This window comes from Urtica dioica, chromosome 1 (assembly GCF_054948205.1).
Source record: "Urtica dioica subsp. dioica isolate 48M chromosome 1, U.dioica_male_clone48M_v1_H2, whole genome shotgun sequence".
Taxonomy (NCBI): domain Eukaryota; kingdom Viridiplantae; phylum Streptophyta; class Magnoliopsida; order Rosales; family Urticaceae; genus Urtica; species Urtica dioica.
In genome coordinates this window covers 60,143,548-60,165,701 of record NC_142756.1, presented here as the reverse complement: position 1 = coordinate 60,165,701, position 22,154 = coordinate 60,143,548, and the positions used below count along the sequence as shown (strand labels likewise).

The window sequence follows — 22,154 nt, the reverse complement described above, 5'->3', positions numbered from 1 at the left end:
TCCCTTAGGTAACGTGGTTATCTCCCACGTCTCATTTTTCTTTAGAGCTCTCATTTCCTCTAAAACAGCCTCCTTCCATTTAGGACTACTTAGAGCTTCTTGTATAGAACTAGGAACATCATCAGTTATAAGATTTGTGGTAAATGCTCTAAAGGCGGGAGAAAGATTCTGATATGAGACATAATTTGACATAGGGTATAGAGGAAACTTAGTGCAATTTCTGGTACCTTTTCTTAGGGCTATAGGCTCATCTAGGTCTTCGGCTGACTCATCACTAGTTTCAGTGGCTATGGGTGAGTTAGACATGATAGAAGGTGAAGATGTCTTACCTTGACCCGAGTCCGGTTCCGATGATGACAATGCCGGGGTTTTAACTTCATTCTCCGATTGCACTCTTGAGTTAACACGAAAATCAGTGCTTTGTTCCTCAATAGAATTAGATTCTTTTTCATTATAAGATGAAATATCATTATGCACACAATCGGATTTAGGCAAAGAAGTAGGCAGAGTATTTAATTCCCAAAAACACTCTTCATTATCATTTTTCTCCCCCTAAAGAGGGTTTATATAAAAAAAAAGGTTTGTTTTCAAAAATGTAACATCCATACTTACAAAGAATTTACCCGAGCTAGGATCATAACATTTAAAACCTTTTTGTGTAGGGGAAAAACCAAGAAATATGCATTTAGTTGCTCTTGGATCCAATTTTCCTCTATTATGATTATGAATGTGAACAAAGACAGTACAGCCAAAAATTTTCGGAGGAAGATGTGTGAAACATTTATTTTCAGGAAAAAAAAATTTGAGTGTTTGAATAGGGGTTTTATAGCTAAGAACTTTGCTTGGCATTCTATTAATTACATATGAAGCAATTAGCAAAGCATCCCCCCAAAAACGTTTTGGGACATTCATTGAAAACATTAAGGCTCGAGTAACTTCAAGTAGGTGTCTATTTTTTCTTTCGGCAATTCCATTTTGTTGAGGTGTATCAACACAAGAACTTTGATGGATTATGCCTTTTTCAATTAAAAAATCACCAAGGATTTTATTAAAATACTCTCTACCATTATCAGTTCTTAAAATTTGTATTCGGCTATTAAATTGAGTTTCAACCATTTTATAAAACATCTTAAATGTATTTTCAGCCTCTGATTTATCTTTTAGCAAATATATCAATGTATTTCTAGTATGATCATCAATGAAAGTAATGAACCATCGTGTGTTAGTAATATTTTTTTACACGTGATGGTCCCCAAATATCACTATGGATTAAAGCAAAAGGTTTAGATGGACTATATTTCAAAGTAGGAAAACTAGACCTTTTATGTTTTGCTAATTGACAAATTTCACATTGTAAAAGATCAATATTCTTATTTTGAAACATAGAAGGAAACAAATGTTTTAGATAACCGAAACTTGGATGGCCTAAACGAAAGTGCCATAACATTATTTCATCAGATAATGAAAAGAAACTAGAACAATGAGGTTTTTGATTTTGTTTACTCAGGTTTGCCTCAGAGTTGAAGTAGTATAGCCCACCGTATTCTTTAGCACTGCCAATCATCTTCCCCGAGCATAGGTCCTGAAAATCACAACCAGTAGGTACAAATATGAGCTTACATTGTGAATCGGTTGTCAATTTATGGACAGATAACAAATTATAGGCAAGATTAGGAACATGAAGAACATTGGAGAGGGTAATGGATTGGGATAAAATGATTGAACCTTTCCCAGCAATAGCAGAGAGAGATCCATCTGCAATTTTCACTTTTTCATGACCAGAACAAGGGTAATATGTGTGAAACATATAAGGAAAGCCAGTCATATGATTTGAAGCCCCTGAGTCTAGGATCCATGGATTAGAATTATCTAAGGATATTTTTAAGGCTGTCATATGGATACCTTTCTGAGCTAAGGATGATGGTGGAAGGGATGACTGATGAGAGGTCCATAGCTTAAACAATTGCTCTAAGTTGTCTTTATTGAAGAAGGACTGTTCTAGAGTCGATGACTGAGCCCCGGGGCTGCTTGCTATCGGCTGAGAGACTTGGAGAACACTTTTGTTGTCGTTGAAGGATCGTTGTGAATCAGCCGGCTTGCCATGAAGTTTCCAACACTTAGCTTTAATGTGTCCCACCCTATTGCAGTGTTCGCAGATCGGCCGGTCAAACTTCTTTGAGAACCGGTTGCTGGAATCCGGTTTGGAAGTCACGAGGGCACTCATCTCCGGCTGCGTTGGTGAGGCATCACTGGCACCAGGTCTGAGCATGACCTGGCGACGGCTCTCCTCTCTGCGGACTTCTGAAAACACCTCGCGTGTGCTTGGAAGTGGGTCTCGACCAAGGATTATGCCCCTAACTTCATCGAGATCTGCATTTAAGCCAACCAGAAAATCAAATACTCTCTCCTTCTCGACAGTCTTCTGATAGAAGGCACTGTCTTTCGGGCAGCTCCACTCGTAATCGCAGTAGAGATCCATCTCCTGCCAAAGCATCTTGAGATCGGTGTAGTAGTGCGTCACGGATTTCTCGCCCTACCTAGCCTTCCTCAATTGAGACTTGATCTCAAAAAGTTGGCCAGCATTGCCGAGGTCTGAGTATGTCTCCCTTACTGTCGTCCAGATTGCACTTGCTGAGGGAAGGAAGAGATATGTTCTTCCTAGACTTGTTTCCATAGACTTCACAAGCCAGGACATTATCATCGAGTTTCCAGCCTCCCAAGTGTTGTAGCCGATGAGATCTTCCTTAGCGTCCGGTCTGATCGTGGTTCCTGAAAGATAACCAAATTTACCTCTCCCTTGAACGAAGAGTTTGACAGATTGAGACCATTCCATGAAATTACTTCCATTCAGTTTAAGAGAAGTGATGGAATGGGTTTGAAGGTGATCGGTGGTGGTGATAGAATTCAATCCACCAGACCGAGAAGAATTTCCGGTAGAACCGGTGCTATTAATACTTGGATCAGCCATGAGAATTGGCTAAGATCCTATAGATGTGTTTGTGGCTCTGATACCATGAGAGCAGAGATAGAATTATGCGGAATGAATAATTTATCATTAACTGAATGAACATATATATAGGATACAAGGACATAACTAAATCCCACAAAAATAGTAACCTAGCAGCTATTAAACAGGAAAGAAAATAAAACTGAAGATATCCTAGAATAATCGGCACTAAATTAGTTCTATAAAACAGGAAATAATATCCTATACTAATTACATAATATATACAAGATAATTTAACAAATGTCATTTATTCAAAAACTATATTAGAAGTGAAATGTTGCTTCTAACGTGTTCCGGCCATTTCACAGAAAATTATTAGAAGCGACATATCACGTCTAGTTCCGCTATTTTCTAAATATTATAATTTTCTGATTATGATTAAAATTTGCAAACTTAATTTAACTTTCCAAAAGGTGAAAATGAAAAGTTTCATTCATTTACGAAAATCATAATTAAATACAAAAACGCTAGATCAAAAGGATTTAGTTTCATACATATATACTAAAAACTACGAAAATGAACGAAATAAAAAGTCTAAAAAAAATAAAAAGTCTATACGAAATAAAAGACTAAGTGCAATCAGCTCCCACCCCTCAAGTTGGGAGTTCCTCCGCGTCTTCCACGTCTTCCACGTCCACGTCCGGTGCCAGGCTCGTGGCTACAATCCCTATCATAGAGAGCCGATGACGATTTAGGATCCTCAGGTCATTGTCGTGCCTCGAGGGTGTGCTCGAAGGTACTAGGGGTGCTTCCACGGGTAACATGCAAAGTAACATGAACAATGATCGTGAAAAATGCAGGCGAAAATATGATTTTCAGCCTACACAAGATTTCAACGATCGCATCTTGCGCTTTCTCGAGACCATCCACTTGTAAGGTTCTGGAACACATGGGCTTACAAAAATTTCACAGCTCTGCGATGGTCTCCTGAATAGGCTTTGGGACATAAGGACTGATACCCACAACCAACAACATTTGCAAGATCACGTGAAAGTCATGAGTCTTCATCCCCTCCATCTTTCTAGCAGAAAAACATTTTCTTCAAATTTCTAGCAAGTCCGTCGGAAAACTTCACGAGCTTGGGGAAAAACAATAAACTCATGTCTCTGCTTCGATGTCAGAACGTGTGCACCTTGCGCTTTGTACCACTTATTCCCACATTTCTCCAACTGTAGTCTTGATGTTCAAGTCTTTCAAATCCCACCTCGCTTTCTCAGTGTCCTTATCTTTGCCGTCTATATTGAACAACATCCCTGAGCAAGTTCTCGTACACATTCATCTCTATGTGCATCACATCCGAGTTGTGCTTCAACGTCAACGTTGACCAGTATGGCAACTCGTAGAAGATGCATTTCCTGCTCAAGCCTAGATTTCATTTCCTACCCCCCCCCCCCCCCCAGAGTGTTTGCCCGGCGTCGTACGAGAAAGATTATTTAGCTGTTCGATTATCTCACTCGCGGTCAACCTCTTCGGAGGCCTCTTTTTCTCTACGGGCATTTTGAAGTGACCGCTGCACTTTCTCATACACTACTCCGCTTCTAACTGGCAACCCAGTGTCTTTGGTGCACGTGAGAACGCAAGATACTCGTGTCCACTTCATCCTGATAAACTACCTCGTGCCGGAAAATCATTGATCATCCAAAGACGTGTGGCCCGCAATCGGAAGATTTCATTATTTTCGGCCCTATCTTGCAATCTGACAACTGTTGTGTCTTCAACCATGAACCGACCCGATGCAGACAGAACCCACCGGCGATTTTGTCCATCCTTCTTCTATTCTAGTCCGGTCAGACCACCTACATCATTCCATTTCGTAACCCACACGGAAACCCTAACCCCACCCAAAACGCGAGTTTCAGACCACCACCATTCTCCCATTCTTGTACCTTTTACACTTTACCCAAATCGAAGGCAGAGAAACCCAATATCGGTGAGTTTAGTTGAATTTATGTCTAATGGTGTTCAAATCTGGAATGTAGGCATAATAGTGATAATAAAGTCTCTTTAAAGATTTGCATCATTAACTTATTTGTTTGCAACTATATATTTGAAAAAAAAAAACAAAAACAAAACAAAACTTCTGTTTAGTTATGTATTTTTCACTAAAATGTTTGTCACTAATTTAGTACATACGTGTAACCTAGTCTTGTAAAATGTCACTAATTTATAGCAAAACATGGAACTAATCTAGTGATCTTACTATTTGATCTTTAGGGTTGGACGAGGTATGTGTCAGGATTCAAACAGCCAGTAAACCTTTAACTTCCATAGGAGCGTGGAGACGTTCAAAGAAGAAGATGACCATGGGAGAATTAGAGTTGTTTAGAGAGTCGGGCTTTGAGTATTTTCTAGATATGCCTTCGATGACCCGTTCCCCAAAATTAATGAGCGACCTTATGTTGGGGACGGGTTACTTCGCGGGAGTCCCCCAATCAAAAGAATTATTAGTAATCGAGATCGACGACATATACAATGAAACCGAAGAGGAGTTACAAAACCTATTCGATTTAAAGTTATCGTTAATAAGACTTGGCTCTACGGACACAGTCCGAGTGACTCTTGTTAGGAATGTTGAAACAATGGCCATATTGGAATTACAACGTTTCGCTAGTTGGCTAGTGTTCCCATAAATTTTCACTTTCTAGTCTACAGCACTAACAATACAAAACTCAGTTCAACAAGGCATCCCACACTTGAGCACAAGACATGTCATCATGCAATAAGAATAAGAAACTAAATTCCATACATAAGAGTAAGACTCTTACTAATCTCAGCACCATCTTGCACATGCATAATAAAAGAGCTCACATGATTGGAATGCACTGAGCCCAGGAACATCAAAATTTTCATGATTTACAAATTCAATGTGGAAAACAAAAAACTTAAATAGTGTACATCAGTTGGAACAGAAAAGAAATAGCTATGTTGATAGATAGTGAGAGTGAGAGTGAGAGAAGAGAAGAGCAATGTACAAAGTCCCAGGTGGTGTTAAGCAGATGTGTGAATGGTGATCAGACAACGGAAGCATCGAACCTCGGGTCGTAAAAGCAAAGCTGGGTGTTGTAAGAGTGAAGAGCGCAAGCGGCGATCCAGGACCAAGCTTTCTTGTGGACGTCGAAGAGCAAGGCCTTGCGTTGGTTCCAGGAGGTGAAGCAGATGAGGTCGTCCTGTCCGAAGCAGTGGAAGGTGTCGGCGGAGAGTGCGAGCAGAGCCCGGAAATGCTTGGGAGGCATGCGAGCGATCTGGACCCACAGCAGGGTGGAGTGGTCCAGCTCCCATATCCTCATGCTCTGCACGTTGCTGTACACCCCGATCCTGCCGGCCAGGAACAGCCGGTTGCGGGCCCCGGCCACGAGGTGGCCGTCCAGCAAGGAGCGGGGGAGCTTGGCCGGGAGATGCTCCCAGAAGGCGGTGTCGAGGCGGTACACGAGGAGGCCCAACGGGGAGAGGGTCTCGAGGTAGAGGGTGGAGCCGCAGAGGGCCATCTTGGAGGAGCAGAGGGGCATGGTGCGGTCGAGGGACCACGAGTCGAGGTCCGACCGGTAGACCTCCGTGGGCAGGGAGACGTCCGCGGTGGCGGTGGCCACGACGTTGAAGGAGGGGCGGTGCCGGTGGCGGTGGGCCACCATGACGAGGTGGCGCTGGCGGTTGCAGTGCATGGGGGGGAGGGCGCGCCAGGTCTGCGTGAGGGGGTTGCAGACGAGGGTGCGGAAGTGGGGCCCGTCGAGGCCGGAGAAGCAGACGAGGCCGCCGGAGGAGCCCACGAGCCACAGGGCCCACGGCGGGAGGAACGAGAAGGGGATGCGGTGGCAGGTGTTGAGCGGGAGGCTGAACACGGAGCACACTGCCTCTTCCAGAACGCCAGCAGGCACGGCCCGTGGCCCGGCTGCAGTTTCAGGAACCCCTCCGTGTCGTGGAGGATGGAGTTCCACCGCCGGCACACGCTCCGCAGCCGGAATATCATGAACGGCGGCACCCGCGCCAGGATCTCGTTCAGGAGGTCCTCCGGGAGGTTCGCCCAGATGCTCTCCGACATCGCCACCTGCTCCGCCGCCTTCCCGCCCGCCGACACCGACGTCTCCTCCTCCAGCCCCCGTGGCTTCCTCTTCGCCCGACACGGGCTCGTGTTCCTCCGCCCAATCTCGCCCATTCACAAACCCTACCACTAATTCTTCCCCTTTCTCAGATCCAATCCCACCTCGGGATTGTGAACCTCTCCGAGATCATTTCCAAGTAATTTTTTTAAAAACACTTTATTCAACCCTGAATGCATTCAACGAACCTGCAACTGCGTAGCTTGAATCGACCCACGAAGCTACTTTCTTCTGAGGTCGATTTGTCGGAGATATTCAATTCTGACATAGAAATTAGAGAAAAACCAAAACTTCCAAGTCTCTCTCTCTTCTCTCTCACATGTATGTACGTAGGTGCGTGTTTGATTTAATTTGTCACTATTTGACATTAAAATTACACACAAGGAAAAGCTCAGATACACTTCAAAAATATCTAAATAAAAAAAATTTGTACCTTCGCATCAGCTTGGTCAAACCGCGAATTAAAATACGCCACGTAAGAGAGATATGTGTTTCTTTGCTTGCTTTGACTAAATAAACCCCATGTGGATGTGAATCTGCGGCGATGATTGATCGATCAGTTCGGTGGATGTGGTTTTCCTTTTTCACATGATTTACCCTATCTACCAATATTTAGTTACCTTATCTACCAACATTTATCTCATGATTATATATGAAGACTATGTTCATTTTGACAATGTAGTTGACACATCTACAATTTCTTAAAGAAGTTAATTCCATTCATCTATGTTTATTATGGTTGTACAAAATCGAATAAAAAATTGGATAAAATCGATAACCAAACCGATTTAAAACCGATAATCGGAGTCATGTCAAATAATCGAAATTCAGATTCGGATAACCGATCCAGTTTCAAAAACTAGACCGGATATTAGATTTTTAATTGATTATTTTTTATTAAAAACAAAATAAATAATCACGCTAGGATCGTATCAGTCATTTTTACTCAGATATTGATCATTGTAATAATTTTATAACCGGGTATGGATTTAAAAACTAGTTTCAAAATGATTATGGACTTTAAGAGCTAGATAATCGGTTTTAAAATTGGATCCGAATTTTAAAGAACCGGGTAACCGAATTTTGAAAATCGGATATTAAAAATGTATTGGATTTAAGACATTAGATAACTTGAATTTCAATTTTGTACATGTTAACCTGAAAACTTAGTACAACAATATCTTACGAAAGACACAAGGTACCGAGAACGCAATCCCGAGAATCCCAAGTGTTTAGGCAAGACTTTTCCAAACTACAGACTAATCTCGTAGAAGAAAGAAAATAAATGAGGGTGTCGACAAGTGAGAATTATGGCTTGTGTTCTTTGTGCTTGAAGAAATGAATTGTCCTTTTCCGACGATTCCTCTTCTATTTATAGACGTTTTGAGTCGAGCACGTGGGGTGATCAGTCACACGTCTTTGACGGTTATCAAATAATTGCTCCCAATTCGTGTGTGTAGTGGTTGGTTGTTCTTAGTGTCCTCGGCATAACTGTCGAGGTGAGCATTTTATCTTTATTTCGATTATGTACATGTTTTTGGTTTGTTTTGACTAGTCTTTGACCTATCATCTTCTCTTCGCTTCGAAGTTCTGCTCGGTAGGGATCGTTCTTGACTTATGAGCTGGTCGTTCCTTAACTTTCGTGAGCTCTTGGGCCTATTTGACTCGAATTCGGTGCCGGACGGATCTTGTTCTGGGGATTCCGAGTAGCCTCATCGGCTAGTTCGGATTATGTGAGTAACAGTACTAAACTGGACCGGTTATTGGACCAAATTTTTTAAACCAAAAATTTGGATTCGAATATAAAAAAAGGGCAAACCGAACCGATTCGATTTCAGCCCTAATATTTACCCACCTAACTATATCTCTCATTTGCTTTCTTAAAAAATAAAGACCAAAAAATTTGATGTTATTTAAACGTAGATTTTTTTAGATTTGTTTACATCTTTCTCGCCTCTTTGTCTCGGCCTCCTCGTATTGGCTGCCTCTAGGTCAAATGAAGACATTGAGGATTCAAATAGGTAAGTGCATTAAACTTGGTTTAAATTAACTTGAATCAAGTTTTTGAATTATATTGTGATGAAAGAGTAAAGTTTTAATTATTTTGGTACGATTTTATGAAAATTACCCGCGGTGTCCTCGATACGCTGCTCTTATCTTTATAATCAGGTTCTCAATTAAAATGTTTGATTTTATAGTGCAGAGTTTCGTGGTGATGTCGTTCTGGTTTATGAAACTTGGAGCCTCAAAGATGGTGAAATGGCCGCTTTTAGAGATAGTAAGAGCATCTTTAATGGTTTAGCTAAATGTATTAGCTCCATTTGTCATATAGATTTTTCTATAGCTAAATAGTTAAGAAACTAGCTCTATAGAGCTAATTTACTTAGCTAAATCAATAGCCAATATGTAAAACAATGGTTAAGCAACTAGCTAAGCACTTTTAATATTTACTAGCAAATCCCTAAAATTGTTAAGTCATAAACCATTAAAGATGCTCTAATACTCATGTTATTAAAATTTCAACCAACATTAATAAGTTTTTCTAAGCTATAAGAGAAGCTACATGATCTACTAAATGTAAATAGGTTCCTCTTTTACATGAAAATATAGGCTCCGTATAAAATTGGTGATGTGCAGTGTACTCCAAGTTTGATTTGCGATGACGAAAAAGTTGCTTACTACATGTAAGTATGGTCAACACATATTCTAACCCCAAAAGTATGTTATTTATATTAGTTTACACACAAATTTATGTTTGATCAACAAGAACAAATTTACTTACATGCAAACTATTTCTCCAAGCTTGAAATGGATCTCATCGATCTTCCGGGTATCAATCTTCGGAGGAGAAGATTATGAGTTGATACCCCGTTAAATCCCATGTCCAAGAGAAAAAAAAATTAGCAAAAGGAGACTCCTTGATCCCATCAAGTAAACCTAAATCCGAGAACTTATTTTTCACGCCACCAAGACAACCACCACCTTGATTAGTCAAACTCAACGACACCTTGATTAGTCAAACTCAACGAAAAATATAAGTTATCCCTACTACGCAAGTTGCCATATGCATTTTATATTCAACAAAAAAAAACTCAATTAATTAGAGCTACAATATGACAATCATGTGATATAAAAAATCTAGGCATCCACTCTCTCTCTTCGGAACAGAACAAGGAAAAAGAAACCCTAATTTTGAATCACCGCCGCCGCCCCTCTGGGTTCGGACGCCGTCACTGTCGCGGCTCCGGTCCGGAGGGGAAGACGATTCTCCACGTGACCCCCTTCTCAGTGGATGCCGTTTCTCCGCTTCTTCGCCGCCGAGTCCGCTCGCCACCGCCGGTTCAGATCCGTTTCTCCCATTCTCAGTGGATACAGCCCATGCTTCCTGCAAGCCATGCTGTGCCGCGCCACCGCCTGCGGGCCCATGCGCTTCCGCGCCTCCTCCGCCGCCGCCCACAAGGCGCACTCCCTCCACTCCGCGCGCGCCATGGCCCTCAAGTTCCAGGAGGCCACGCCCTGGACCACCTTCGGCCACGTGGCCTCAACGCCGCCCTCCACCACCACCCCACTCTCCACGTGTTCGACCTGGGCGCCACCCTCCTCGAGGCCCTCGCCACGCGCTCCTCCGACGAGGACGCTCTCGCCATGAGGCTCACCGTGCTAGATCCCACCGCAGGCGGCGTCGCCCTGACCGCCGAGGTGGGCCATCGCATGGAAAAGTTCGCCAGGCTCATGGGAGTGCTCTTTCAGTTCGTCGTGGCCTCCAACCTCACCCCCCGAGCCATGGGGCTCCGCCAAGGGGAGGCCCTGGCGGTGAGCAGCGCGGGGGCGCTGAGGAGGGTGCGCTCGCCCCACGTCCTCGTGGCGGCGCTGCGCGCGCTCTCCCCACGCCCTCGTGGCGGCGCTGCGCGCGCTCAACCCCGAGATCGTGACGGTGGTTGAAGAGGAAGCCGACTTCTGCGGCGGGGTCCAGGGGGGATTTCGCGGGGCGCTTCGAGGAGTGATGAAGGTTCGCAAATCTGGGTTGTTTGGTTCGGTTTTTGTGGTTGGCTTACTGTTTTGGTGGCTGGTTTTTTGTTTTCAGTTTAGCTATAAGGTTCTTGGTTGAAGTATGGATCCTTTTAATTTTTATTATGCTTGTTTTGTTTTGGACTCGGATTAGCCGTAGTCGCATCTCCCGTAGGGGATTTCCTATTAGGTTTTTATCTATGCAGGTTGAAGAGCCACCCTATTCGTGGTCATCGGACCGAGTTTGGTTGGATTTTTCCATCGCCATTCTTTGGGTTTTTTAACGAGCCTCTTGTGTGCTCTATCGGTGCTTGTAATTCTTCCCGTTGTCGGAAGTTTGCACATATCGTACTTTTACTGGAATTTAGTGTTAGATTCACCTCGACTTAGGTTTTGGTAATCCATGTACTAAGGTGTTATTCTTCTGTATTGATGGGTTTTTTACCCTATTCAAAAAAAAAAATTAGAGCTACAATATGCACACACACAAAAAAAAAAAAAAAAACGTTTCTGCATGGCCCACCGCAAGTCAACACTACCAGCAGGACACCGCAGTGACCCAATGGCCATAGAGTGAGAGAGGAGAAGGAATAAGAGTTCGATAGAGTGAAGGAGAGCAAATAACATAAATTTGAAAATTAGTGTCAGTGACATTTTTGTCAAAATGCACATAATTTTCAAATTTTCACCAATTTTTAGAGTAGGAATTTCACATCATTCAACCCATACTTTCTAAAATTTCCTTTATGTGTTGTATCCATACAAATTGTATTGTAGGTATGGTGAGATTTTTTTTTAATAATATGATGAGAATTGTTTGGTGAGTATTATGAGTGTAAGCGTACCGATTATTGTAGATTTTTTTTTATTGGAGCTCAAAAGGGACGTAGTCGAATTCATCCTGGCTATCGGACGGTATCGGCACAACCGTGTCCGATAGCAAACCTTTCCGACTCAAAACGGTCGGAAAATTTCCGAGCCTTCAAGACGGTACTTCCGTGCTCACGGAACTCGGATTTCCGTCAGCCGAGGTTGAGCTTATCGGAAGGACGAGCTTCCAACCTCTGAACCAGGATCGTTCATGGCAGATGAGATATGGGCCGTTGGATTTACATCCAACGGTCCAGATTTAAAAAAAAAAAAAAAAAAAAACAAAACCAAACCTTTATCGGCAGGATTTACTTCCGTGTGTTCTCTGCCAAGATCCGTCACCTGTTCGGAAGGAACACTTCCGTCTGCCAGCTCACGGAAAGCGGTACTCCCACGAGGCGCAATGGAGGCACGGAATTCCGTCCTTCCGTGTTTCTCCCGTCCGAATGCCCAGGATGAAGTCGAATACATATCGTATTTATTAAAATAAAGTTCTATTGGCATTGACCGTTTTGCATTCTCATATCGTAGGTTACAACACCAAAGCATAACAAATATGTCATAAGCTATAAACTTTTTAAATATTGTAAGTGTTCTAAGCTATGGAAATGTTTGCACCAAATGACTACATATTTTTTTATAGATAAAGTCAAACTCAATAAAAATACTTTAGGGTAGTAATTCAAGTTCAAAGTTACTACTTACATAACACTACTTTTATAACACTTTTTGGCATGTTATAAGCTTTTCTATTACCATGATGTCATAAGCTACAGTGAATTTCCAAGGCTAAATTACTATTATAAAATTCAACAAAGATGCCTCCTTCCGCCAAATAGTGTGATCGAGTTCCAGGCGGGTTCTTATTAATCTATTTTTATTAGATTTAAAATAAAAATTAAATTTTTTGTTGCGATAGACAACATTTTAATTTTTTTTTAATGGCAGCATTTTTTTTTTTTTTTTTGAATAGTAAGGATATTCCATTAAAATTGGGTAAAAACCCATCAATACAGGAGAAAAACACCATAGTACATGGATTACCAAGACCTAAGTCGAGGTGAATCTAACACTAAAATCCGGTAAGAGTACGATATGTGCAAACTTCCGACAACGGGAAGAATTACAAGCACCAATAGAGCACACAAGAGGCTCGTTAAAAAACCCAAAGATTGGCGATGGAAAAATCCAACCAAACTTGGTCCGGTAACCACGAAAAGGTGGCTCTTCAACCTGCATAGATTAAAACCTAACAGGAAATCCACATCGGGATAGTGGACGACGGCTAATCCGCCCCCAAAACAAACCAAAACAGACAAAGCGCTGTAACAAAATAAACGAGTCTCAAATATTTTTAAATCGAAAAAAAACAAAATAAAATTTAAAACCGCCACTAGAGATCGATAGCCTACACCGAAGAGCCTCGCAGAAACCGTCGTCGAGGAACCGCGCCGCACCGTCACCGGCTCCGGGGAGACACGCCACAGCTCCGTCACCGAGGATCGTCGCCGCACCGGCTCCGGGGAGACACGCCGCAGTTCCGTCACCGAGGATCGTCGCCGCACCGCCTCCGGGGACACACGCCACAGCTCCGTCACCAAGGATCGTCGCCGCACCGCCTCCGGGGAGACACACCGCAGCTCCGCCCGTCGCCGCACCGCCTCCGGGGAGACACACCGCAGCTCCGCCCGTCGCCGCAACGCCTCCGGAGAGACACACCGCAGCTCCGCCCGTCGCCGCACTGCCTCCGGGGAGACACACCGCAGCTCCGCCCGTTGCCGCACCGCCTCCGGGGAGACACACCGCAGCTCCGCCCGTCGCCGCACCGCCTCCGGGGAGACACACCGCAGCTCCGCCCGTCGCCGCACCGCCTCCGAAGAGTAGCGCCACACCATGAACGCCAACACCCCACCACGCATGAGCGCCGCCGGCCATGGCATCGCCACCGAGGATCCGCGATCGACGACGCCTCGCCAAGCTCCCGCCGCCTCTCCTCTGTCAAGCTTGGATAGGTCTCTCTCACACCGGTGGCGTTTCATTATTTATATCTCCACCCCCAGAGCCGAAGGCACGACGGCGAGCGGCGGAGGCCACTGCCCGTACCTAGCCCCAGGGGAAGAGCGGCTGCTGTGTTTTTCTTTTTGAAACCCTAGAGGAAAGTTTTAATGGCAGCATTTTAAGTTATTTTTATTTCTGGTTATGCTATATATGTTGACATTTTAATTTTGTAGATATTACGTTAACATGAAGAAAAAAAAAAAAAAAAAAAAAAAAAACCCGCATAACCTCGGACTCCATTTTTCTTTTTATTAAAACTTCAAATGCGTATTTTTTTTTTTTTTTTAATTATAAATCCTATGCTTCCTAATCGTAATTGAGCTCCACTAAATACTAATTGTTGAAGCTTTGAATTTTGGGAATCATACGGTGGCGATTCAAATTTCAAAAATGTGGGGCCTCAGATTTATTTTCCAACTCCATGTGGGCACCAATAATACAAAGAGCATTTGAAACTTGAAAGTGAGAGTTATGTTCTTCAACAAACATGGACGTTTAAGCGTAAATATTCATGAAAGGTATTTTTCTGCCTTAGCATTAGCATGTATTAGCGTATATATATAATATATTAATCATTATTATTATTATTGTATTTAGGATTATTTCCCTTTTTTTGTTGTATTAGGGTTATATATAACCAGACTATTTTATTCTGTAATTCATTATTCAGACTTCCTCTTTTTCTTTGAATCCCTAAATCTTCATGATATCAGAGCCATCTTCTCCATTCATGGCTTTTGTTAATTGATTGGCGAGTCGAGCTACGTTTTTCGTCCGTATCGTTGGTATTTTTGCCTCATTTTCTTGATTTGTGGATGTCATAATTGGTTGAGTGATTGTCCTGTTCATCGGTTTGGTGCTGTTTGGATGCGTTGTTGATTTCGTTTTCGGATTTCGATTTGGGGATTTCTATCTGTTTGTTTGGATTTCGTTTTTTTGGAGTGTTTGGATTTGTGCTTTTTCGATATGGCGGGTCGTAGAGATGATTCCCTTCAGGCAATTGGTGTTCAACTGGATGGCAAAAATTACTCATATTGGAGTTATGTTATGAGGAATTTTTTGCGTGGAAAATCGATGTGGAGTTATGTGACGGGTGTGCGTCGTAAGCCTACCGATGAGAAGGCTGAAGATTTTGCAACTTTGATTGATGTTTGGGAGTCTGACAACGCGAAAATTATCACGTGGATTAACAATTCTGTTACCCACTCGATCGGTGCTCAGTTGGCGAAGTACGAGACTGCGAAGGAGGTCTGGGGACATCTAGAGAGACTCTATACTCAGTCTAATTTTGCCAAACAGTATCAGTTGGAGATGGATATTCGTGCGCTTCGGCAAAACGGTTTGAGTATTCAAGAGTTCTATTCTGACATGTCCTCATTGCGAAAATTATCACGTGGATTAACAATTCTGTTACCCACTCGATCGGTGCTCAGTTGGCAAAGTACGAGACTGCGAAGGAGGTCTGGGGACATCTAGAGAGACTCTATACTCAGTCTAATTTTGCCAAACAGTATCAGTTGGAGATGGATATTCGTGCGCTTCGGCAAAACGGTTTGAGTATTCAAGAGTTCTATTCTGACATGTCCTCATTGTGGGATCAGTTGGCATTGACTGAGTCGGCTGAATTGAGGGCAGTGGCGGCTTACATCTCTCGGCGTGAAGAGCAGTGATTGGTTCAGTTCTTGATGGCCCTTCGTGACGACTTTGAGGGATTGCGCGGTGCGATTCTTCACCGCAGTCATCTTCCTTCTGTTGATTCCGTGGTCAACGAGCTGCTGGCCGAAGAGTTTCGTCTCAAGTCCAAGATCGACAAGGAGAGTCCATCACCCACGGTGCCTGCTGTCCTTGCTGCCCCGTACCGTTCTCCTGCTGGTAGTACGTCTAGGTCATCACTCCATCTGGATAAATATGCCTTCTGTAAAGAGAAGGGACATCGGAAGGCTCAGTGTCCGAAGTTAGGCAGGGACAGAGCACAGCCGCAGCAGCAACAGCAGCAACAACAACGCCCAACCCAGCCTCAGTCTCGCCTGACGGCTCCGTGGGCACCCCGTCCGACGGATCCGTGGGCACCTCGTGCACCAGCTCCGTGGGCACCTCGTCCGACACCTCCGTGGACACCTCCGCCCACCAATGACGTTGCTGCCCCATCTGTGGACCCGTACATGTTTGAGCAGTTCCAACAGTTCCTTTCCTCTCAGCCTCATGCCATGTCAGCCTCTTCCTCTAAAGGTTTGTCTTCATCGTCAGTCCCAGGTATACCATCCTCCATTTGGATACTTGATTCGGGTGCTTCCAACCATATGTCCCCTCATTTTTCATCTTTTATGTCTTTGTCCCCTCACTCGTCCATACCCATTATGACCGCCGATGGCACCCCTATGCCATCAGAGGGTTTTGGTTCTGTTGTTACATCTCATATTTCCATTCCTGATGTCTACTATATTCCTAGTCTTGCTCTAAATCTTGTGTCTATTAGTCAATTGACCGATTCTGGTTTCGTAGTCACTTTTTCTTCTTCATCTTGTTGTGTTCAGGATCCGCGATCTCAGATGGTGATTGGGACAGGCCGTAAGCAGGGGGGACTCTATGTCTTGGATGAACTTAAAGTAACGGATGTGGCTGCCTCTAGTGTGGATTTATCTTCTTTTCGTTTGAGTCATTTGTCGTCTGACTTTTATTTGTGGCATTCTCGTTTGGGTCGTGTTTCAGCGTCTCGTTGCGTTTTTTGGTTTCTACGGGAGTTTTAGGAAATTTGAACTCCCAAGATATTTTTGATTGTAGTGGTTCTAAACTTGCAAAATCTTGTGCATTCTGATGTGTGGGGACATGCTCCCGTGTCTACTAAGGGTGGTTCTAGATACTACGTTTCATTTGTTGATGATTTCACTCGCTACGCTTGGGTTTATTTAATGAAGCGTGGATCTGATTTTTTGAGCATTTATCGTGATTTTAGAGCCCTCGTAAAAAAACACAACATTCTGCTGTCATTAAATGTTTTCGTTGTGATTTAGAGGGTGAATATACTTCTAACGATTTTTGCCAGTTACTTGCTTCCGATGGGACTATCTGTCAAACCTCATGTACTGATACACCTCAACAAAACGGTGTAGCTAAAAGGAAACATCGTCACCTTGTTGAGACTGCTCGCTCATTTCTCCTGTCTGCCGAGGTTCCTAGTATTTTTTGGGGGGAAGCTATCCATACCGCTGCCTATGTCATAAACAGAATCCCAACCTCTCATAATTCAGGTTTGTCCCCTTTCGAAAAGTTGTTTGGAAAAGTCCCTGATTATGAATGTTTGCGTGTTTTTGGTTCCACTTGTTTCGTGCTCTGACCTCACGTCGAGCGCGATAAATTGTCTCATAAGTCTGCCTTGTGTGTCTTTTTGGGATATGGTGTTGGTCAAAAGGGATATCGTTGTTTTGATCCGGTCAGTCAGAAATTGTATGTCTCTCATCATGTTGTGTTTTTAGAGCATATTCCTTTCTTCTATGTTCCCGCTACTTCTCATAACATGACTCAGAATGATCTTATTTGCATTGATCCTTTTGATGTTGACACCGATGAGGTTGTACACACTGATACTTTGGTTCCTGAAACACACACGCCTCTGACCCCTCCTGCTATGACTGCTCAGCCATCACTTGAGATTGCGGATCATCCTCATCTGCGTCAGTCCACCCGTCCTCGTAAGTCCACTAAACTTCCCGATTTTGCCTATTCTTCATACTCTACCTATTTTGTTTCCTTTCTCGTGTCTCTTCACTCTTTGTCTGAGCCTTTGTCCTATAGAGAGGCTGTTGTTGACCCCCTTTGGCAGACTGCTATGTCTGAGGAACTTACTGCTCTACATCAAACCCACACTTGGGACTTCGTACCGTTGCCGTCAGGGAAGCGGGCCATCGGTTCTCGTTGGGTCTGTAAGATCAAGACCAAATCAGATGGGTCCGTGGAGCGGTACAAGGCCCGTGTTGTTGCTAAAGGCTATTCTCAGGAGTATGGTATGGATTACGAAGAGACTTTTGCACCAGTCGCAAAGATGACGACGATCCGCGCTCTGATCGATGTGGCTTCCATACATCGTTGGCAGATATCTCAGATGGATGTGAAGAATGCCTTCTTGTATGGTGATCTTCACGAGGAGGTCTACATGACACCCCCTCCTGGTGTCGCGCATCAGCCCGGTCATGTGTGCAAGTTGCGCAAAGCCCTTTATGGTCTCAAACAAGCTCCCCGAGCTTGGTTTGAGAAGTTTTCCATTGTGATCACCTCTCTTGGTTTCATTCCTAGTCAACACGACTCCGCTTTGTTCGTCAAGCATACAAGTACAGGTCGTATCCTCTTGTCCTTGTATGTTGATGACATGATCATTACCGGTGATGATTATGATGGGATTGAATCGTTGAAGTCTGACTTGGCGCAGTGCTTTGCTATGAAAGATCTGGGTTCGTTGCGTTACTTTCTGGGTATAGAGGTGGCTTTTTCTCCGAAGGGCTACCTTTTATCTCAGTCAAAGTATATATCAGATCTCTTTGAGCGCGTTCGTCTCACTGACAACAGAATCGTTGATACTCCTCTTGAAACCAATGCACGCTACTCTCCATCTGATGGGTCTCCTCTGCCCGATCCTAGTCTATACCGCACGATGGTTGGAAGCTTGCTTTATCTCACGGTTACTCGTCCTGATATTGCGCATGCTGTTCATATTGTCAGTCAGTTTGTCACTGCTACTACCACAGTTCATTGGGTTGTTGTTCTGCGCATTCTCAGGTATCTTCGTGGTACTCAGTTTCAGAGTCTATTATTTCCCTCCTCGTCTTCATTGGAGTTGCGCGTTTACTCTGATGCTGATTGGGCTGGTGATCTTACGGATCGCAAATCCAACGCTGGATTATGTGTTTTCCTTGGAGATTCACTCATCTCTTGGAAGAGCAAGAAGCAGGATGTTATTTCTCGCTCTTCCACTGAAGCTGAGTATCGCGCTATGGCTACGACTACATGTGAGATTGTTTGGTTACGCTGGTTACTTGCTGATCTGGGTGTCACTCTTCATCATCCTACGCTGTTATACTGTGATAATCAGAGTTCCATTCAGATTGCTCGTATCTCGGTCTTTCATGAGCGAACCAAACATATTGAGATTGATTGTCATTACACCCGCCATCATCTACAGCTTGGTACAATCACATTGCCATATGTTCCCTCTTCACTTCAGATTGTCGATTTATTCACGAAGGCTCATTCCACTTCGCGCTTCCGCTTCTTAGTTGACAAACTCTCAATGCTTATTGTTGTAGCATCGTGAGTTTGAGGGGGGATATTAGCGTATATATATATATATATATATATATATATATATAATATATTAGTCATTATTATTATTTTTGTATTTAGGATTATTTCTCTTTTTCTTTATTTCCCTTTTTTGTTGTATTAGGGTTATATATACCCAGACTATTCTATTCTGTGATTCATTATTCAGACTTCCTATTTTTCTCTGAATCCCTAAATATTCAGCATGTAGTATTTATGGTCATATATATCATAATAGATAAAGGACTGTTATATATGTGCCTATAAAAAATTGGGATATTATCGCACTAGTCAATTTTTAACTTTTACTTATCAAAACTCTCCCGGTTTTATTTTTTTTTCTTTTTTTGAATATAAGTTTTAATTAGTTTTTTTTTGTTCAAAAAGCTCATCATTTACCCTGTTAAAATTAGTATGCCCTTGACACTACAATTAGAAGATGATCGAAGAACAAGAACAAGAACGGATAGGAAAAGAAATCCACAAGAGTGTGTATTAATTTTAGGGTTTTTACCTGAACAGTAACGGTGTACGTAATGTGGCAACATGAAAGAACGGTGTATCCAAGGTCAGTCCTTGGAGAGGAAGACGATCCTCACAATATCAGAAGTCAGTCGGCTTTCAATTTCTCCTAAGACTCTTCCCCGCCGTCTTCTTCCTTTAATTCTCTCGCAACAGAAGCCATCAAAGTTTACTCAGTTTATAGAGACTCGTAACTCTCCTCTGTTTACGCTGGCTATAGAGATGTGCTAAGAATTTTTTGGCTTCAAGATTTTGAGTAAGAAAGAATACATAATTAAAAGTGGAGGTGTACTCCAACAATTTAGAAGCCACATTTCGGCTCTGATATCGCTTCCAAGTCTGAGAATTTGGTACCCTAAATGACTCCCGCGAAATGACAAAAAGGCTTAGAAGCTACATTAGAAATGAAATGTTGCTTCTAACGTGTTCCCGCCATTTCACAGAAAATTATTAGAAACGACATATCGCTTCTAGTTCTGCTTTTTTTTTTAATATTATAATTTTCTGATTACGATTAAAATTTGTAAATTTAATTTAATTTTCAAAAACATGAAAATGAAAGTTTCATTCATTTATGAAAAGCATCACTAAATACAAAAATGTTAAATCAAAGGGATTTAGTTTCATACATATATACTAAAAACTACAAAAAGTCTAAATGAAATAAAAAGCCTAAACAAAATAAAAAGTCTACACGAAATAAAAGACTAAGTGCAATCAGCTCCCACCCCTCAAGTTGGGAGTTCCTCCGCGTCTTCCGCGTCTTCCACGTCCATGTCCGGTGCCAGGCTCGCGGCTACAATCCCTATCATAGAGAGCCGATGACGATTTAGGATCCTCAGGTCGTCGCTGTGCCTCGAGGGTGTGCTCGAAGGTACTAGGGGTGCTTCCACGGGTAAGATGCAAAGTAACATGAACCATGATCGTGAAAAATGCAGGTGAAAATTTGATTTTCAGCTTACACAATATTTCAACGATCGCATCTTGTGCTTTCTCGAGACCATTCACTCGTAAGGTTCTGGAACATATGAGCTTACAAAAGTTTCACAGCTCTGCGATGGTCTCTTGAATAGGCTTTGGGACATAAGGACCAATACCCACAACCAACAACATTTGCAAGATCACGTGAAAGTCATGAGTCTTCATCCCCTCCACCTTCCCAGCAGCATTGACAACGTCACCGATGAAGCCATCTGCCTCCGCTTCTTCCCGTTCTCTATGGGACCGCGCCAACGCTTGGATCTACTAGCTCCTACCGGGCTCCATCACCCCGTGGGCGGACTAGCGCACGAAGTTCATCTCCAAGTTCTTCCCCTTCAAAAAGATGCAACAAGATCCATTCATTCGCACAATACGATGGGAATCTCTCTACGAATCATGGGCGCCCTTCAAAGTTCTTGAGCGAAAGTACCTTAACCATGGCATCCATGGGTGGATGATGGTCCAAATCTTCAAAGGTGGTCTTTCTCCATCATCTCGCACCCTCATTAATACTGCACCGGGAGGCTCATTCTTCCAAAAGACTGAAGAGGAGGCACACGTCATCCTTGAGGAGCTCGCTGTTATGAATTCTTGCCCACAAGAGATAATAAATAAATGATTACTAAATAGAATAATGGTTTACTTTTTTAGCATCATATGATTAGTTGGTTGATGTCTGGATATCGGAATCAATAGCAACTATCATCCATAGCCTTCGTAATAAATTGAGTCACATGTTGGGCACCTGATTTCGGACGATGTTGCTAAAACATGGTCGATGACTGATACATGCCTGGACAGCTGTATCTAACGTCACATATGCGGAGCACTAGTGAAGGTTGATCACAACGTCCGAGCATTCTACACTTGTGGTACCCGGACAGACTTTGGTTGTAGATTTTTCGTTTGAGTAGTGTTACGACACACTAACCGAGGTCGCTATGATGGTCACAGTGAGACTTGATCTAAATCCTCAAGTGATCATGGACACTGGATCATGTTATTGAACTCTTTGACTCATTCGCTAAAAGGCTACTATCATGCTAATCACAACTTATGTCTTGGGAGTTTCAGGGCATGATTTGAGTGGAAAATGGTTGACGAATACAGAATCCAGCCTTCCTGAAAGAAGGTCAATGTTCAATCACCTAAGGGTTGATTCCAGAACCGATAGATTGCCAGCACTTCTGAAGTATTTACGTTCGGAAGAATCTTTCGCTGGGGAAGCAACAGTGCTTAGGGTATATATGTATCAAGAAAGGTATAACAGATTAATTGACCTTTCTCGATACGGGTTGAAC

General features: G+C 43.0%; 1 protein-coding gene and 1 pseudogene across 1 annotated transcript; one reads left to right on the top strand and one right to left on the bottom strand.

Annotated features, from left to right (window-relative positions):
- Positions 1-5,819: 5,819 nt before the first annotated feature.
- On the bottom strand, positions 5,820-7,384 carry LOC149408325 (Galactose oxidase/kelch repeat superfamily protein). The gene is given in 2 exon segments (XM_089616808.1): positions 5,820-6,851; positions 6,854-7,384. Coding segments are annotated over 2 exon segments (1,137 nt in total). The 5' UTR covers positions 7,158-7,384; the 3' UTR covers positions 5,820-6,018.
- Positions 7,385-15,003: 7,619 nt separating this feature from the next.
- Positions 15,004-16,609, top strand: LOC149408324 (uncharacterized; annotated as a pseudogene).
- The last annotated feature ends 5,545 nt before the right edge of the window (positions 16,610-22,154 follow it).